Here is a 19,719-nt window from a genome sequence, read left to right as displayed (position 1 = left end):
TTCTGCTGACGGCTGCAGCATTTGTTAGCAGACGGCGGTCAGATGCGTAAACTCTGGTTTCAGTGGAAAAGGCGCCTTCTCTTTATTGTGGATTGAGGAAATGTGTCATAGACTATTCAGACGTGGAGAAGGTTTTGCAATGTTATCCCTCCTCTAAGCTCTCTTTGAGTCTGGAGTAGAGTAGGGGGTATTTTCAATCCGGGGGTATACCATTTCTCAATTTCAATACAATTTCAAAGTACTTGGACTTTAGAGTTTTTTCATACTCTATACTTGTACTCTACTAGATCTCAGATATAAATATTTCACTTTTTAGTGCACTACATCTGTCTTGAGTTATTTTCAGATTACATTTGACTGAACATTCCTTATTTCCTTTATTTGAAACCTCACAGTTATTACTGTAATGTTGGTTGGGCGTCCAATATATTAAAATCACATTGTTGGTCCAGAGGTCTATGCGTTGTTTTCTCATGCAGGTGCTAAAGGTTCAAAACCCAGAGGAGAGACAACTTGTGTCTTCTGCTTTGCTGATGTTAAATCTGGAGACATTGTCCCCATGTTTATTACACATTTTTTTCCGCAGCGGATTAAGAAACATGAATCAAAAATAAATTATTTTGCCAAGCCTTGGCTAGATGCTTTCCCTCCAATTTCAACCTTTAAGCTATGCTAAGCTAACTTATGCTTATTGTTTTTTTGCTAAAAAGCTTTGTGTTTAGCATATATGAGACCAATATTCTAAAAACAACAATCTCATAACAAATGAATACAATGTACAGTAAACTTTATTTATAATTTTTGCATCTCTAGTCTCACACATTAAATACATACATCTCTCTTATGTGAAACAGTGCAGGCCATTTGTGTGTTTTCAATAGTTTCTGGACAACAATGGAGCTGTTGACGTGGTTTCCCCTCTACTTTTAGCCTTTATGCTAAGCTAATGCCTCCAGCCACAATAGCGTCTTATTTTCTGAAAAAACATGGATAATATTAAAATAATACCACAGTCAAAATACCTTTGTTTTGATCTCTCTGCTCAGCAGGATACAGATATGAAAGTAAAAAGTCCAATTAAAAGTAATTCTTTAAAAAGGATATTCTCTCCCCTTTAAACGCCATTTTATCCCACATCGTCGTAATCCTCTTCATCATCGTCTTCACCATCGATGTCGTCGTAGTCCTCAGTGGACGCATCGTCTGTTTCTTCATCTGTTTTCCTGTAAGGTGGAGGAAGAATCCTCACCTCAGCCTCCACCTTTACATAGTCAGGTGTTGGATTCTCGTAATCGGGCGACGCCTCCTCGTATCCGGCCGACGCCTCCTCGTAATCGGACATTGGCTCCTCGTAATCGGACATGGCCTCCTGGTATTTGGGCATGGACTCCTGGTATTTGGACGTGGTCACCTGGTACACAGGCGTGGACTCCTGGTATTTGGGCATGGACTCCTGGTATTTGGACGTGGTCACCTGGTACACAGGCGTGGACTCCTGGTATTTGGGCATGGACTCCTGGTATTTGAACGTGGACTCCTGGTATTTGGGCATGGCTACCTGGCACACAGGCTCGGCCTCCTCATAGTTGTGTTCATCAGCCAGATTTTCATAGCTTGGGGCCGCTGAAACAACATATTTCAAATTATGCCAGCTTTCATTTTTATATTGCAAAGTTATAATGAAGCTTAGCGCAAGTTCAATGAGGAAGACCAATACCCCCTGGTGTTACACGTCACTTCAATCTCCTCTTCCATTAAGTAATCAGGGGCGTTACTCCCCAGCTAGCCAATCATCGCACCTGCTAACCCCTTTAAATCTGCTCTTCCCTCTCTGTCAGTTGTCATTTCAGGTGTCAACGCACAACCCTCCTCCACCCCTTCGCCTCCTGTCTCCTCCTGCCAAACTAATCCTTCTTCCTTCAGACCAGACCCAACCACTTATCACCACCACCAGTGTCTAGACCCCGGGGGGGTTCATCGGAGCGGTTTTCCCCTCCCGAATGATCATCCTACAAACCGGGGCCTAATCTCCAAACATCAGTTAATTCATTGTTGTAATCTGTCAATCATAATTTCCTTATACCATGCGTCCCGGTAATAAACATGTATTTCATACATCACGTCTCTCCTGATTGAAATATATGTATGTAGTAGTTTGGTAGTTGATTGCAGCAGTAATTGTCAGGCCAAAGAGGTCATACTATTAGTTTGTATGTAAATAACGGTATGGATAAAAATACTGATTATTAGTGTTGTGTAAATATGAATTGCGGAAGTCTGATGGGCACCATTGTAATTATTTTATTGTGTACATTGAATGAATTTCTTCCAATATTTCCATAAAATAAAACATCTAATAACATTACATTACATAACCTAAGCAAATAGGCTAAAATGCAAAAACCAACAAAAAATATAAAAAACCATATATACACACTGATAATCAAGTTTACACCCAAAAATAACTGATTATTTTCGTAAAAATAAATACAGCAAATAGACTTTTTCGTGGAAGAAAATGACTCATGTATTTTTAAAGATAGCTAGTAGTTAAAGATTTTCAAAAATGCATCAAAAGTTGACTAATTGTCCTTTAAAGCTGCTTTAAAAAAACATATTTTGGTCTAATTTTACACTTTAAATGGCTTTACGATACTTCGTCTACACATCTTTCTCAGACTGGTTCAGTTATGCAATATCTGTGGTTATGTTTGGGATCTGATTCTAGTTCTTGGGGTTTTAGAGAAAAAAAGCCACAGAAAAAAGAATGATAATTTAACCGTCACCAGTGGTTTGGTTTTGTCAAGACAAATGCATTTAGTACCACAGATAAGACAGTGGGTTATTGTCAAATGGTAGATGGGATGACATGTAATGAGGTTTTGTGTACGGCCATTGTTACAATGAGGTGTAAAATGTGAGAAGACGTGCGGTTTAAAGAAGAAGAAGGAAGGATTTGTCTTGCCTGCTGTGAGAAACTGTGTCCGAGAAGGTAAAGGCGGCGTCTCAACCTGGTATGTGTTGCTTCTGAGAATTCAAGAAAATGAAACTGCATTTTTCTTTAAAACTATGACGTGAAATAAACAGTTCGACATTTCAGTGAATAAGCTTAATCACGTTCTTGCAGGGAGTTAGACGAGAAGATTGATACCACTCACATGTATTTATATTAAATGTGAAGCTACAGCTGGGTTAGCTTAGTTTAGCATTAATGCTGCATTCATGGGGTGGAAGATTAATATATAATATATAAATATAATAAAATACAATAAATTAAAATGAAATTGAGAAAAATAAATAAAATTTCAATAAAATAAAATACATTCTAAGATTTGGCTAGAGCCAGGCTAGCTGTTCCAATCTGTTTCCATTGCTTATGCTAAGCTAAGCTAACTGCATCATATTTAAAAGACATATTTAAGTTTGGTATCAATTTTCTCTTCTAACTCTCGTCAAGAAAGATGATAGCTGTGTCTTATGTAATGTAAATCTTTGTCGTTTACAGTTTACAAAGATCTTACTTTGAACAATACATGAATTTAATATAAAATATGAAAGATATTAAGTAAAGAAAATGTATATTACTTGATAGTTAAGTCAGACTTGTTCCTGTGAAGCTGTGTGATTCTGAGTCTGCCTGTGGACAAATAAAAAGGACACGCAGTTAGATTTACTCACATTGAAAATGATCGATCCTTAATAAAATTGTAATGCTTTTTAATGAACTCACTGCCCAAGGATATAAGAATGGCAAGCTCTTTCTAATTCTAGGAAAATATAAAGACTTTTAATTTCATCTGTCTTTTCATTGTTACTATTACTTCGTTTTTAAGAAGAAGAAGAAGATATACTTTATTCATCCCTTACAGGGACATTTCTTTCCCCACTCTGAAGTGTTTACACACATTACACACACAGGGGAGGACATACATGCCTACACACAACCACATGCAGATAGGAGAAGTGGCAGAGCAGAGAGGCTGCCAGGTACCCGGTGCCAAGGGAGCAGTTTCGAGGTTAGGTGCCTTGCTCAAGGGCACCTCGGCAGTGGCCTTGGAGGTGAACTGGCACCTCTCCAGCTACCAGCTCACTCCATATTATGTTTTGTGGTCCGATCGAGACGTGAACCAGCGACCCTTCGGTTCCAACACCAAGTCCCGACAGACTGAGCCACTGCCGCCTTAACCTCCAATCATTGATTTTTACATTATTTATGTTTAATCTTATTTATTTTGTATAGCTTGTATGTATTATAGCCTCCACTGGCTTCCTGTCCATTTTTGAGTTCATTTTAAGTTTCTATGGTTTGTTTTTAAATCACTTAATGGGCTGGCCCCAGAGTACATCTCCGACCTGCTACAGGTGTACACCCCCTCAAGGGCTTTGAGGTCGGCTGATCAGCTGCTGCTAGTAGTTCCAAAAACAAGGTAAAAGACCAGGGGAGACCGAGCCTTCTCAGCGGTAGCCCCCAGGCTCTGGAACGACCTGCCCCCTCATGTCAAATTGTCGCCCACTCTTGAAGCTTTAAGTCCCGCCTAAAGACCCACCTCTTTTCCCTCGCTTACGAGTCAGTCTGAGCTACAGTATGTCACTACCTAGTTGTATGCTTTTATTGTCTGTCCATAGCCTTTATGTGCCTTGTATTTGTTCTTATAAGGTTCTTTATTTACTTGTAGCTCTAAGTAGGACATGAGGAAACCTATAACAATATATAAGTATTCATGGTTTTATTATGAACAATCCTCTCTAATAATTCTCAGTTATATTCCTCCTGCTTTATTTGCTCTGTGTTTATCCACATCCTAAAATCAGCTGGTTTCCGTTCAGGGATTATTAAAGTGATGAAATCCACCATTACAGTAATAATAGCATTTCATTCAATTATTATAGTTTTCCTTCTGCTTTGCAATACCTCTGCAATACCAGGTTCTTTTTTAAGAGTTTGGTTTCTCTTCCTGTCATGGGTTTTAAATTCCACATATTACACTATATCGGTTTTTCAGTAAACAAAAAAAACAGGTAGTTAACAATATCAAAAGTGAAATGTATGTCTTTTGCAAACTTGTTTTTAATATAAACTTTTATTAGTCAAATCCTTTTGAACATAGCTTTGTAAGCATGTTTTTATGCTGGCAAAACACATTTACAAGTATAAAACTTCCAATTAAGAGTGAAACACTGTACTTATACTGCTTTATTTAGGCTACTTTAACCATATGTACATGTATAAACATTACATGTCACTTGTTAGACGCTTTTACCCAAATCGACTTACATTCTCAATACTGTGGGCAATCCCCGCAGGAGCAATTTGGGGTGAAGAGTCTCAGGGACACAACGACATGCTGACTGCAGTGGGGTTTGAACCTGTCCGAACACCAACACACAATCCCACTGCTCCACACGCACCCCTTTAACATTATACATTAATCAAACTATCCGAAGAATATGTTAAAATTAGCTCCACTTTGATCGATCAACTGTAAAACCCTTACATTTGGATTTTAATTAACACTCTCCTAATTAATTGGTTACCTGACTACTTAATTAATTATTGATGACTCAGTTACTTCATGTCTTGATTGAGAAATTAAATACTTCAGTGCCTTAATTATAGGTTAATTAGTCGATAGATTTCATGATTGTTTGATTATTCCATTAATTGTTTACTTTTTATTTACAGATTGTCCTTCGCATTTTAGGCAGCGTTTAATATTTTAAACTACACTTCTGCTTCTGAAGAAAAGATATCTGAGAACATCTGGATTATATCTGATAAAGAGGAAAACAATTGAATAAACGCTCATTAAATAAAAATCAACTTGTTGTTATCGTATAATAAAAGGCAAAAAAGGACGTTTTGAAGTGCAAATGATGCCATGTCTGATACATATCACCCACCTTGTCTTGATAACCATCGGTTGATGCAGACGAAGACGATGGCGATGACCAAAGACACAGAAATACTCCCAAGAATCGCCCACAACCAGAGGTACTTGCGTAAAAGCTCCATGGACATTCTGCTGGACGCAACAACAATAAATATTTGTTTTTAAAAATTACATTAGACGTGTTGGGAAGCTGTGAGGACTATGTGTGAGGTTGCTGCTTTTCAGTTTACAGAACTGTGCATCGGAAATAAACCACTTCCCCTTTTTGTGCGTTGACTAAGTCTTAAAGTTATTTTTGTGTTTACTTTTGACACTGACAAGCAAATCAGCTTTTTGAGAATCTCGAGGGAGTTTTTTTCTTGTGAAAAGGAGAGAAATGTGACAGCTGTTCTTCAGGATATCTGAGCCTGTGCTGGACATTAACAGGCGTTTATTAACTGTATTGTTTGTAGCTAGACAGACTTATTTATATTCCCCTATCTAATTGAACACAAGGAAATAAAGACTATTATTTCCTGTGTATCTGTGTACCACATATCCTCTCTTTGCAACAGCTTCCTGTCAAACACTGACCAATACTGCTGATACTGGATGGATGAAGTGATATTTGACATGGATGCACATTAACATGTTAAATTATGTTCTTCAAAACCAACCAAGTGATGTTTATAGTAGACACGAGGCCAAATATAAGCTTTTAAAACTAATTTATCTTGCATTTACATGTATTAATTGTCTATCAAATGACTTTTTATTCAAAATATTTTGAGTGAACATTAACTTTGTCAGTTTGAAATAGTCAGAATGTGCCTTACCTTTTCAGAAAACAGTCTTCAAGGCTTTAAAAGTTCCTTAAACAGATAATAAAAGCGGATGGCGGGATGTGAAAATAGTCGTCTTGTGTGGTATTTGCATGACAGTTTCACATTTTCTTAGTCAAAGAAACTTGAAGGCTTGGATGGTATTATCCCCTCCCCTCTCGCTCCCTCGCTCCAGTGACTACAGCATGAGTGTGTGTGTGTGTGTGTGTGTGTGTGTGTGTGTGTGTGTGTGTGTGTGTGTGTGTGTGTGTGTGTGTGTGTGTGTGTGTGTGTGTGAGACTGACAGTGAAACAATCATATTTATAGCCATAATATACATCCGCTTGAAGACTCCTATAGTGCAATGTGTATGTTTATGTGAGAGATTAACCTCTCTTCTGTGATATATATATTTCTGTTAAATATATAAAAATAACATTTAAAGCAAGTTATTTTCCATGTATAGTCAATGATGTCAGAGCCAGAGCATTTCTGTACATCCATTTCCGAGTCTCTTTATGTTTTCAGTTCCTCTTGAATCAAGTGTCACACTGGTGTTTGCCACTGTGGGGGCGATTGGATTAAGACTTTTTTTTAAATTCCATTACTCACATTCATACACAACTCTTCTTCCTTATTTGGTATTATTTTTTCAAAAACAATTGTACTGTGTTTTACTTTAACTATAACATCTAATAATTCAAGCAGAGGCAACATTTTTATTTTTGTTGAATTGTTTATAAGACATACAGAGGTGGGAGAAGTACTCAGATGTTGTACTTTAGTAAAAGTAGAAGTACTCAGATGTTGTACTTGAGTAAAGGTAGAAGTACTCAGATGTTGTACTTGAGTAAAAGTAGAAGTACTCAGATGTTGTACTTGAGTAAAGGTAGAAGTACTCAGATGTTGTACTTGAGTAAGGTTACTTGTAAACTTAGAAGTACTCAGCTGTTGTACTTGTAGTAAAAGTAGAAGTACTCAGATCTTGTACTTGAGTAGAAAGTACTCAGATCTGTACTTGAGTAAAAGTAGAAGTACTCAGATCTTGTACTGAGTAAAAGTAGAAGTACTCAGATCTTGTACTTGAGTAAAAGTAGAAGTACTCAGATCTTGTACTTGAGTAAAAGTAGAGGTACTCAGATCGTATACTTGAGTAAAAGTAGAAGTACTCAGATCTTGTACTTGAGTAAAAGTAGAAGGACTCAGATCTTGTACTTGAGTAAAAGTAGAAGTACTCAGATTGTGTACTTGAGTAAAAGTAGAAGTACTCAGATCTTGTAATTGACTAAAAGTAGAAGTACTCAGATCGTGTACTTGAGTAAAAGTAGAAGTACTCAGATCTTGTACTTGACTAAAAGTAGAAGTACTCAGATTGTGTACTTGAGTAATGGTAGAAGTACTCAGATCTTGTACTTGACTAAAAGTAGAAGTACTCAGATTGTGTACTTGAGTAAAAGTAGAAGTACTCAGATCTTATACTTGAGTAAAAGTAGAAGTACTCAGATCTTGAGTAAAAGTAGAAGTACTCAGATCTTGTCCTTGAGTAAAAGTATTAGTACCAGAGTGTAGGAATACTCTGTTACTGCAGGGTAGCTTGTGGATTTACTCCAGGTGGAACTAAAGTCTGATTTAACACTTGGTTATATTTCACATCATTCATCCAGATCTGTAAAGTAACTAAAGGTATTAAATACATATAGTGGAGGAAAAGTACAAAGTACCATACAATGGAAATACTCAAGTAAATTACAAGTATCTCAAAATTGTACTTAAGTACAGTACTTTATTACATATATTTAGTAACTTCCAACATTTGAAGACATATACTGTAAATATAGCTGAGACTTTTTAAGTTGCTGAATCTATAAAAAGAACTGATGAAAAAGAGAGGAAGAGAGAGGAGTCACATTTAGTTTAAATGTGGAACTTGATACTCTCTACTTCTCAGAAACTGAATTCAAAGTAAATTGCTTTTATTTTGAAGGATGAGATCGGACTCACACAAGTTAGCTAAAATCAGTCAAAAGGAAATGGGCAGTTTTCTTTCAAAATAAAAGCGCATACAATTGTAAATTGGTGGGAAAACAATGTAGGAGGTGAATGCAACGTTAGCAATCATAATACATGGAAACCAAAGTTTAATTCTTTGTTATGCAAATGTTTTTATAAGTATGGTTGGAGCATGGGACCCCAAATGTTTAGTGTTCTGTAGAATAGAATTGGGAGGGATGAAACCCTCTTTAATTGTTACACATGCAGAGCACACAGTGACATTTAACCCTAGCCAGGAGTCTAGTACTAGGAGCAGTGGGCAGCTATTGTACAGCGAGTGGGGGGAAGTTGTCTGGTGCATTGCTCAGGGGCACCACGGCAGGGCAGGAGGTGAACTGGGACCTCTCCAAGTAGCAGTCCACACTCCATATTTAGGTTTGTTCGGGGACTTGAACCAGCGACCCTACGGCTCACAGTCCAAGCCACTACTGACTGTGCCACTGCCGGACTGCCTATAGGTGTTTGATGTCTTTATTTCTCTTTATAGTTTCTTTACGGCTTTCTGTGGTTGCTTTGCTTCCCTCTGCAGCCATCGGGTGTTTTGATGTGGTCATATTGAGTGTCTTTTTCATTAAATTGGTCTTTTTGTAATCATTGTGTCTCTATGTGAGCATTTTGAAATTATTTTTTATTTGTTTCATCTTTTTGTATTTATATCTGGTCTGTGGTTACTTTTAAACCTCATTGTTGTTGTTTTGTGCCTATCTGTAGTCATTTTCTGTGGTAGCCTTTTTCTATATGTTTAGTCTTTTGAAATCTGTGTAGTCACTGAGCATCTCTTTGCAGGCATCTCTTCTCTCTTTTCGTACTCATAGTCACTTTGTTATTGTTTTAGTCTCATTTAAAGATTATTTGTTTTGTTTCTACTCAATGTCGTTATATTTGGTATATGGTTATTTGTACACCATCCTGTTGTTGTTGTTGTTGTTGTTGTTGTTGTTGTTGTTGTTGTTGGCGCGGTGGTTAGAGCGTTGGTCATCAGATCAAAGGACGTTGGTGAACTCCAGTTCGAATCCCGCCTCGGCCGCCACTGCGTCAGGCCGTTGTGTATGAGGGGCCGTGTAGGCCAAAATTCAAACTCACCTCACACACACACTACTGAAAACATCTGGCCTTGCACACACACTACTGAAATACTCTCACATTCACTACTGAACACCTCACACACACACTACTGAAAATTAAGCCTCACACACACACTATTGAAATCCTCTCACATTCACTACTGAACACCTCACACACACTACTGAAAATTAAGCCTCACACACACACTACTGAAAACATCTGGCCTTGCACACACACTACTGAAATCCTCTCACATTCACTACTGAACACCTCACACACACTACTGAAAACATCTGGCCTTGCACACACACTACTGAAATCCTCTCACATTCACTACTGAACACCTCACACACACACACTACTGAAAATTAAGCCTCACACACACACTACTGAAATCCTCTCACATTCACTACTGAACACCTCACACACACACTCCTGAAAAGCATTTTACTGAAAGGTTCTCAGTAGGGAATGTGCATGTGTTTCACCTATGTGTGTGTGAGGGGATTCTTGATGTAACGGAAGTCATTCTAATGTAACGGAAGTCATTCTAATGTAACGGAAGTCATCTGCTAGTGGTCTCTTTGCTAGCCCCGTTAGCTTCATTAGCTCCAGGCTGCTACTCGGACGTGTTTTTTGTGTTGATGCCTGGAGGAGTATTCTTCATTGAAATATCGCACTTATCTTATGTCTCTGCAGTTCAAACAGACCGTCCATGAATGCAGTTTATTCGGTAAGTGAAATTCAAGCACTTTATTTCTTACTTGTCTTTTTATTCAGCTAACAAGCGAGACGAAGCTACATCTGTGCTAACGATGCTATCCGTAGCATACAAGTTAAAACATAATAGAGAAGTGTAAAACATTAAGAAGGATTATACTGTAAAACATAAGGCTTCTCGGTGAGGTTGGTAAAATAAGGTCATGCTTGTACATTAGTTAGTTTGCTAGTTAGGTAACTGCATTGTTATTGTTAATTTAAAATAGCTATGCTCGACGATGCAGACAGCTAGCGTCACATTAGTGTTGAAGAGCAGAGTATGAGATTAACCTCACTATAAGATCTGTGTATCTGAACAATATGAATCTCACATTTCCAGTTGGTTCCAGAAATAACGTTAACGTAGATATTGCAATATGGTTTGTTGAGCTGGAGTTGATTGTTGAAGCTTACTGGTTAACGTTCATCATATTAAACGAACGAACCCAAACGTTGTTGTTTTTATTAATATTATTACCAATACTTACTTAGCATTTTATTATCATTACACTGGAGAAACCGATTTATTGTGGCAGCAGAACGTGAACATGTAACTTAATGCCTGCATTTGAGGACGAAAAATAGCTCAGTCAATGCTTTAGGGACAAGGAAATGATTTGTTTAAATATTAGATATGACGTTATGTGTGCTTCTGTGACAATGAAGCTTATTCATTGCATTACATTTGTTGAAGATATTTGTCTTTTACCCTTACGTGTGTGTTACAAATGAATGTGAATATGGCATAGTACAAATATTTAAATTGACTGTCTCATGAAAAACGATTCTAAAATAAAAAGGACCCCAAAGTGAGTCAGCAAAACTTTCAATAATAATCTAAGGTATTGAGTTTTGGGATGTTACTTGCATACACATCTATAAATGCCTTAAGGTTTCTAAAACATACAATATGTGGTAAATTCAACAGTGGACCCAGCAAAGATTCACATTTTTGCATGATTTGTTATTGATTTGTTGCTGTTACTTAATTTTAATAAATTCAAGTCAAGCTTAGTTACATGTGATGGTAGCTATATGCTCTTACCTGTGTGCCTCCTCCGCAACCAGACTGTATTCAAACTCTTAAGTACCAGTTCTATCTACTTTAAACAATTAAAAAGACAAAATCAACTACATTTATTGATATACCAATCTTTATTTTTGGGGCCTCTTCTTCTTTTAAATTAAACTTTCAGACATGAGATATTGAAATACAGTAATAGTTTTGTCTATTTAAAAAAGAATGAGCCATTCCTTACAGTTAACTTCATATTTCTTATTGTCTAAAGCATTTATGACACACATTTCCCCCTCATATTCACAGTGTGGATCAATTGAGACAGCGTGCAGAGACTTTGGGAGAAACCTCAGCATGACGGATGTCCTGTCTGTGGGTTTGGCTGGAGAGGTCTTTCTCTGGGAGGAGGCCCAGGCCTGATGAAGAAACCCCCTAACTGCATCTGTGAGCACATACTGGGCTCAGCTGTCAAACAAATGATGGTCCTGTTTGACTTTGTGTTCACAATAAAAGTGTAGTTTCTTAGTGAATGTCCTGTATTGGTCTTTAATCTGAAATCAGCTTTTCATTTTCTTCTTGCCCCTCTGAGAAAACGGTGAGGCAGTTGTGTCCTTCAGGTATGTCCTTTCCTAACAGAAATGACAAGAAACATATGACATTATTGCAGAGCAAGTGTGTTATTTATGAAAGGTTTGTTTATTTAGCGGCTGTAGAAATAATGTATTTTTTTAATTTGAATGTGTTTTTTTAATTCATCACTTTGTACTACAAAGATAATCAGATTATGAATGAACAGTCTGCAGTTAATCAACATTAAAATATCTTATTAAATAATATTCAACTGCTCGGTTGTCTCACTGCAAGAACCACTTTTACCACGTCTTTTACAGACAATATGTAGAGACAAATGGTAGCAATTCTCACAATGTAAAATAATAAATGCCTTAAATACATTGAAATGTGAAAGCTGATTATAGTTGTTACTTTATCTATTTAAACCAGAACGTTTCTCGATTCTTTGTACAGTATGAAAGGAGTCTTTGTACCTTTGAGTCCATGCTGAAGTTCACTGATGTTAGGAATAGGTCTGTCTCTCGTGGTCAGCATCCTCTGGTCTGTCTGCATCACCTGGAAACTTTAAACAAACAGATATATATGTAAAGTAACAATGTGTTGGTCACAGACTTGTTTTTACATGCAAATGTCATGTGATAATCTTTTTGTTATCCTTAAAAAAAAGTGCTGGATATCAAAGCCCACACACACGTAAGGGTAAAAGACAAATATCTTCAACAAATGTAATGCAATGAATAAGCTTCATTGTCACAGAAGCACACATAACGTCATATCTAATATTTAAACAAATCATTTCCTTGTCCCTAAAGCATTGACTGAGCTATTTTTCGTCCTCAAATGCAGGCATTAAGTTACATGTTCACGTTCTGCTGCCACAATTTTCTCCAGTGTAATGATAATAAAATGCTAAGTAAGTATTGGTAATAATATTAATAAAAACAACAACGTTTGGGTTCGTTCGTTTAATATGATGAACGTTAACCAGTAAGCTTCAACAATCAACTCCAGCTCAACAAACCATATTGCAATATCTACGTTAACGTTATTTCTGGAACCAACTGGAAATGTGAGATTCATATTTTTCAGATACACAGATCTTATAGTGAGGTTAATCTATGGGTTAATCTCATACTCTGCTCTTCAACACTAATGTGACGCTAGCTGTCTGCATCGTCGAGCATAGCTATTTTAAATTAACAATAACAATGCATAGTTACCTAACTAGCAAACTAACTAATGTACAAGCATGACCTTATTTTACCAACCTCACCGAGAAGCCTTATGTTTTACAGTATAATCCTTCTTAATGTTTTACACTTCTCTATTATGTTTTAACTTGTATGCTACGGATAGCATCGTTAGCACAGATGTAGCTTCGTCTCGCTTGTTAGCTGAATAAAAAGACAAGTAAGAAATAAAGTGCTTGAATTTCACTTACCGAATAAACTGCATTCATGGACGGTCTGTTTGAACCGCAGAGACATAAGATAAGTGCGATATTTCAATGAAGAATACTCCTCCAGGCATCAACACAACAAACACGTCCGAGTAGTAGCCTGGAGCTAATGAAGCTAACGGGGCTAGCAAAGAGACCACTAGCAGATGACTTCCGTTACATTAGAATGACTTCCGTTACATTAGAATGACTTCCGTTACATCAAGAATCCCCTCACACACACATAGGTGAAACACATGCACATTCCCTACTGAGAACCTTTCAGTAAAATGTTTTTCAGTAGTGTGTGTGTGAGGTTAATTTTCAGTAGTGTGTGTGCGAGGTGTTCAGTAATGAATGTGAGAGGATTTCAATAGTGTGTGTATGACGTTAATTTTCAGTAGCGTGTGTGTGAGTTGTTCAGTAGTGAATGTGAGAGTATTTCAGTAGTATGTGTGCAAGGCCAGATGTTTTCAGTAGTGTGTGTGTGAGGATTTCAGTAGTATGTGTGCAAGGCCAGATGTTTTCAGTATTGTGTGTGTGAGGTGTTCAGTAGTGAATGTGAGAGGATTTCAGTAGTGTGTGTGCAAGGCCAGATGTTTTCAGTAGTGTGTGTGTGAGGTGTTCAGTAGTGAATGTGAGAGTATTTCAGTAGTGTGTGTGCAAGGCCAGATGTTTTCAGTAGTGTGTGTGTGAGGTGTTCAGTAGTGAATGTGAGAGTATTTCAGTAGTGTGTGTGCAAGGCCAGATGTTTTCAGTAGTGTGTGTGCGAGGGGAGTTTGAATTTTGGCCTACACGGCCCTTCATAGTTGTGTCCTTGGGCAAGACACTTTACCCGCATTTGCTCCTGTGGGTAAAGTCCGCAGTAATGACTCTTACATGTGTAATGTGTACTTGTAAAGCGCTTTGAGCACCTGTAAATGCGCTCTAATAAAAAATGTAATGCATTATTATTATTATTATTATTATTATTATTATCTTTAATACATTTTGTTGTCGTTTTATGTCTTCTTGTGTTCAATCCCTTTTCAGTCATTGTGTGTCTCTTTTCGTACTCATCATCGTGAGTCTCTTTGAGTTGTTGTTTTTTGTATGCAGTTGTTTCGGTGTCTACTCAATGACAACATGGATTTTATTTTGAAAGTGTAACCGGGATACACACTCTTCACTCCCCCTTGCTAGCTTAACACTAGTTGTGATGTTAGCCTGTTTTCTTGGACACTCCTCGCGCTTTATCCCACTAAAACCCTGCTAATTGTCTCAAGCCCCCCTCAAGAAACCATGGCCGATCAGGCCTCTGGACCCCCTCTGTCGTCCCAACATGACGGTAAATGTGTTGTGTTATCGGGGGTTTTTATCAGGAGTTTTTAGGGGCTTGGAGACCCGAAAGCCAGCGGCCCGTTGGGGCATCTCTGACAACATTAGCATTAGCATTAGTTAGCATCATCAGGGCGACGTGTCACTGGCTGTCACTGCCCTATAATGAACCTGTAACACTACGCAGTTAGTGTTTATACAAAGATAATAACGTACACATGTTTTGGGGGTTACTAAAGCTTTATATGGCGGAATATAAGCTGTGATATTGTATCCTTATAACGTTGTTGTGTCATTTAGCTTGTTAGCTTTAAAGCTAGTCTGATCAGATTCTGATACATGTATTACATGTACAACGTTACAGCAAAGGTGACATAGAAGATAAAAGGCAAGCAATACAAAGTAGCAAGGCTGTTAAAAATGGAGGAAAAGCACACATTGGAAATACAAATAAAGGGTCGGTACTAGCTCCTGTTAGCCTGGCCTTGTCAGTCTTTTAATATGGATCATATGGATTGTATCGGGCAATTACAAAGTGCTGTGAATGGCCTGTGCACACGTTGGGGGTTGGACCATAATACAGGAGGATATTCCGGCTGTTTCTCAAACAGGGGTCCGGGGACCACAGTGGGGCCATTCAGGGAAACTGCTGTAGCTTTAAAGGTGCAATGTGTCAAATATGCACATAAGTCTAGTATACATTTACGTGTTACGCAAGATTCAAAGAGGTTATGGTCTTGGTGTTTGTTACATATGTGTATCCATTGTGGTGCAGGGATGTTTGCAATGGTGTAAAGTAACTAAGATTTACTCAAGTAGCCTACTGTATAATTTTGAGAGACTTGTACTGTCTTGTAATACCACTTGTTCCTCTCGAGGCAATATTGAGGCACTGTCTGCACTCATAGTAAGATGAGAAAACACGCCACATCATTTGTTGTGATTGGTCCAAATTCCAAATCTGCCATGTAAATACTTGGGCAATTATCTGACAGCATAACTTTACAATGTTTTCCTTTACATTAAATATCACACTGTCAGCAATCGGCAAAAGTGAAGATAACTGAAAATAAAGGAAAATCCTGATATGAATGGACGGAGAAATGAAGCTGCTCCAAGGGCTTTCATCCTGTTGAAGTTACCCTGTACATCTGTATAGCTTGTTCATAGGATTAAAGGTGGGGTAGGTAATTCTCTTCAGAAACACTTGTTGTTATATTCCATGGAATGCTCTTAACATCCCGATAGCAATGAATATTAAATGCTTTGACAATAAATACATTTAAAAAAGTCATCTGTGGAAGCCGTGGCGCTGTAAAAAGCACGACCAATCATCCGAGCCGGCCCGGCTAAAGTAACTGGATGGCCTACCTGCCTGTCAGCCTTCCTGTGTTGGAGGAGGGGCTCTGTAAGGAAGTCTGAAGGAAGGGGCAGGTTTTTTTCGGCTGCGTATTTTCAAATCCTAGCGCACTCGAGCTGGCTTCTCCATTCTTACCTACCCTACCTTTAAGTCAAACGTGTTAGAAATGAGAAAACTGAATATTTTCGCTGCTTGCTAAATTAGATTTGCTGCAGTTGCTAAAAGAAGGTCCGTTTCCCTAAACTGACACACAATCTTTTTCTGGAAAAAAGGTAGCGGGAAGGAAGGAAGCTGTAATTGTTGCCGCTTGAGACGCATTCCGAAAAATACAACTGTCAATGAAACTATCAAATTCAAAATGTATATGGACTGTGCAGCCAGTTATAGGCAAACATGTTGACAAATCACGCAGCTAACACAATTGTGGGATGTGTTAAGAGATGCATACATATTATATTCATAGGTTCCACTTAGCACTCAGCATTAAGCAACAAGGATTATTCCACATGCAGTCAAATCACATTTCCATCCTGCAGTTACACACTGGGGAAACGGAAGAAAACGACAAAATATAAAATGTTCGGGCCGCTTTTTTACAATTGAAGCAAGTATTAGAAATAAGTCACTCTTTGTGTGTGAGTGTCAAAACATGTTCATGCCTATCTATGAACAATTCCTTAATTTGATCCTTAGAGAAAGCCGTATCCAAGACAGTGTGAGTGTTTAAATCACACATGCCTCATCTTTAGTAATACCATCGCTCAATACATTTAAATCAATATTTGTAAATGGAGCAGGTTGTAAATGTTTTAGCATGGGGTAACGCAGGTCAGGAGAATGCTGTCTGTTATTGATCTGCAGAGATTGACTGACTATAAATACTCTGAAGGTTTGAAGCCCAGGCTGCTTTTAAACCCATGTTAATGTTTTAGTCGTCGTGGAAATCTATCCCTGGGCTTAACAGTACATTCACAGAGAGACTATGTGAACATGTGTTGAGCTTCATGTGTTGAAGGAATTCCTGCTTTACAGTCCGTTCAGCTATCACATGATCCCGCTGGACTTTGCTGCTTGTGTTGTAAAAGTTTCCACTCGCCGTCTGTGTTCCTGCGAGGGGATCATCGTCTATCTCCTCGCTCCGAGAGGAATAACATACAAATGTAAAACAACACTTGATAGAGGAAACTGTCACTTGTGACTTTATTCAGAATAAAGTAGGTTTTCACACGCAATAGAAAAGTGGCGCAGTTAAACAAAAGTGGAAGAGCTTTTTGAAGACTGTTGTGATTCAGTTTTGTGAAGATGAACAAGTGAACTTACACATCATTAATAATAACTAGTTAAATAGAATTTGACCAGCTGGTTTTCTATACTTTTGAACGGCCCTGAAAGTCAAAATTGTAGTGTAAAATACTCGAACAATAAGTTGACATAAAAGGACTTGTATGTGAAGACATTCCTTTTTCCCCTTATTAACATTTAAACTGAGTTAGAAAGGGGGAATGAATCGAAGTTGAATTCTCCATTTTTCGATGTAATCAACAGATGATTAATTACCGTCCTGTCTTGTTTGTGTTTTCCTCTCCGTCACCCAGAGGTGCTCCAGCAGCGCGTGGAGGCTCTGGAGCAGGAGCGAGCCGAGTTCATCAAAGTGAAGCAGCAGCTGGAGGCCGAGTTCAACCAGAAGAGAGCCAAGTTCAAAGAGCTCTTCGTCTCCAAGGAAGGTAAAGACAGCACTAACATGCACGCTCACTGGAAATGCGCATACTGAACTACTCCTAATGCACGAGTAAACCTGGCCAAGAACTAGTATTCAGATCCTTTAATTAAACATCCTTTGATAATACTTAATTACACGACCGGGTGGTAAAGCCTGAGTCCATCCCGCAGAGTCAGGGCTTGAATTTGACACTTTACTCCATATTGTCTGATTTCTCTACGCCTTTCTTGTTGCTATCAGCTATGCTATCATATCAAGGAAATACATTTCAAAAAGATTCAGAAGCAGTTCATTTCTTGCCTTTTATAGTTTACAAAAAACACCCGACCTGCTTTCCATTAGACTTCAGTCATCGTATAGTGTTATTGAGAAAATGTAAGTATTTAAAGTAGAAAAATGTCCCCAGTGACTATTTTACTAATATATATTGTGTCATTAGATTATTATAAGTTATACATTAAAGGTAGGGTAGGTAATTCTCTTCAGAAACACTTGTTATATTCCATGGAATGCTCTTAACATCCGATAGCAATGAATACATTAAATGCTTTCACAATAAATACAAAAAACATGTCATCAGTGGAAGCCGTGGCGCTAAAGTAACTGGATGGCCTGTCAGCCTGTCAGCCTGCCATCTGGGCACAAACTTATCTCGTGCCCTCATTGGTCATGTGCGCGTTCGTGTGTTGGAGGAGGGGCTCTGTAAGGAAGTCTGAAGGAAGGGGCAGATTCTTTCCGCTGCGTACTTTCAAATTCTAGCGCACTCGAGCTGGTTTCTCCATTCTTACCTACCCCACCTTTAATGTACAAATTGTAATCTATTTGATAGAAAAACTGCATCCAATTGGCTGCTTCGCTGATTGTTTGGTTTTCCACAAATGTGTAAATAGCGAGAAATGTTATTAGAGTACCCAGAGCCCAAGGTCTGTACAAAAAACTGTAGTTTAATACAGTACTTAACATTTCTTGAGCAGGTCTCCCTTGAAAAAGAGATCAATGATCTCAATGGGATTTATCTGTATAAATAAAGGTTTGAGTACTTCAATAAATGTCTGTTGTTACATCCCACCATAGCTGAAAACAGACCTTTATTTTGATATCCCTTTTTTAAACAATATTTACAAAGTGCTTTACATACAAAAAACAATATATATATATTAAAGGAGGAAAACATACAACTAAACAGAGCAATAAGACAAGATGCAATTAAGTACAGATGATTCTCTCTTCCTCCCCCCCAGAGGAGCTGAAGAAGCAGACGTTGGTTCTGGACGGCGCTCAGGTTGAGATCAGCTCCCTGCAGGCTCAGCTGGAAGAGGCTCGCTCTGACATGGAGAACATCAGGACGGTGGCCACCGTGTCGGAGAACACCAAACAGGAAGCCATCGATCAGGTCCGCAGCCAATGGCAGGAGGAGGTGGCGTCGCTGCAGGCCATCATGAAAGGTAACACGGAGCTCTAATGCTAATTATATGTATTTAATGTTGAGATTTAAAGGTCTCCTATTATACTGTTTTTCATCAATATATCACAGGTCCCAGATATATTCAGAACCTGTCTCTGATTGGCTGAAACACCAAACAGATCATTGCAGCATTACCCATAATCCCCTCTGTTTCAGCCCTGTTTCCAAAGTGCTGATTCTCTGTCTGTTACTTTAGATGAAAATAAGGAGCCCCTCCCCACGCCCCTCTGAGAGAGATTTGATTACAAAGAACTCAATGGT

At 38.3% G+C, this 19,719-nt stretch overlaps 2 protein-coding genes across 4 annotated transcripts; one reads left to right on the top strand and one right to left on the bottom strand.

Annotated features, from left to right (window-relative positions):
* Nucleotides 1-770: 770 nt before the first annotated feature.
* LOC117563204 (chromosomal replication initiator protein DnaA-like) lies at nt 771-6,854 on the bottom strand. Of its 3 annotated transcripts, none has more exons than XM_034241390.1 (5): nt 6,707-6,854; nt 5,902-6,020; nt 3,586-3,637; nt 2,966-3,027; nt 771-1,623 (listed from the first exon to the last, which is right to left on the bottom strand). In XM_034241390.1, exons 2-5 carry the CDS (start codon nt 6,017-6,019, stop codon nt 1,127-1,129), a joined length of 729 nt encoding a protein of 242 aa, XP_034097281.1. In that variant the 5' UTR covers nt 6,020; nt 6,707-6,854; the 3' UTR covers nt 771-1,126. The 3 variants fall into 3 exon arrangements, with proteins under 3 accessions (XP_034097281.1, XP_034097282.1, XP_034051557.1); XM_034241391.1 differs by having other exon boundaries at nt 5,902-6,023; nt 6,707-6,848; XM_034195666.1 differs by lacking the exon at nt 6,707-6,854 and having other exon boundaries at nt 771-1,460; nt 1,524-1,623; nt 5,902-6,128.
* A 7,929-nt stretch (nt 6,855-14,783) lies between these two features.
* Nucleotides 14,784-19,438, top strand: LOC117532356 (rab GTPase-binding effector protein 1-like; the record flags this gene model as incomplete). Its single annotated transcript, XM_034195667.1, is given in 3 exon segments — nt 14,784-14,923; nt 17,869-17,997; nt 19,235-19,438. Coding segments are annotated over 3 exon segments (379 nt in total), but the record flags the coding sequence as incomplete, so codon positions are not given.
* Between the last annotated feature and the right edge of the window lie 281 nt (nt 19,439-19,719).

Source organism: Gymnodraco acuticeps, unplaced genomic scaffold (genome assembly GCF_902827175.1).
Source record: "Gymnodraco acuticeps unplaced genomic scaffold, fGymAcu1.1, whole genome shotgun sequence".
Classification (NCBI taxonomy): Eukaryota; Metazoa; Chordata; class Actinopteri; order Perciformes; family Bathydraconidae; genus Gymnodraco; species Gymnodraco acuticeps.
Note: the sequence above shows the minus strand (reverse complement) of the source record. Positions and strands in the feature narration are given on the sequence as shown.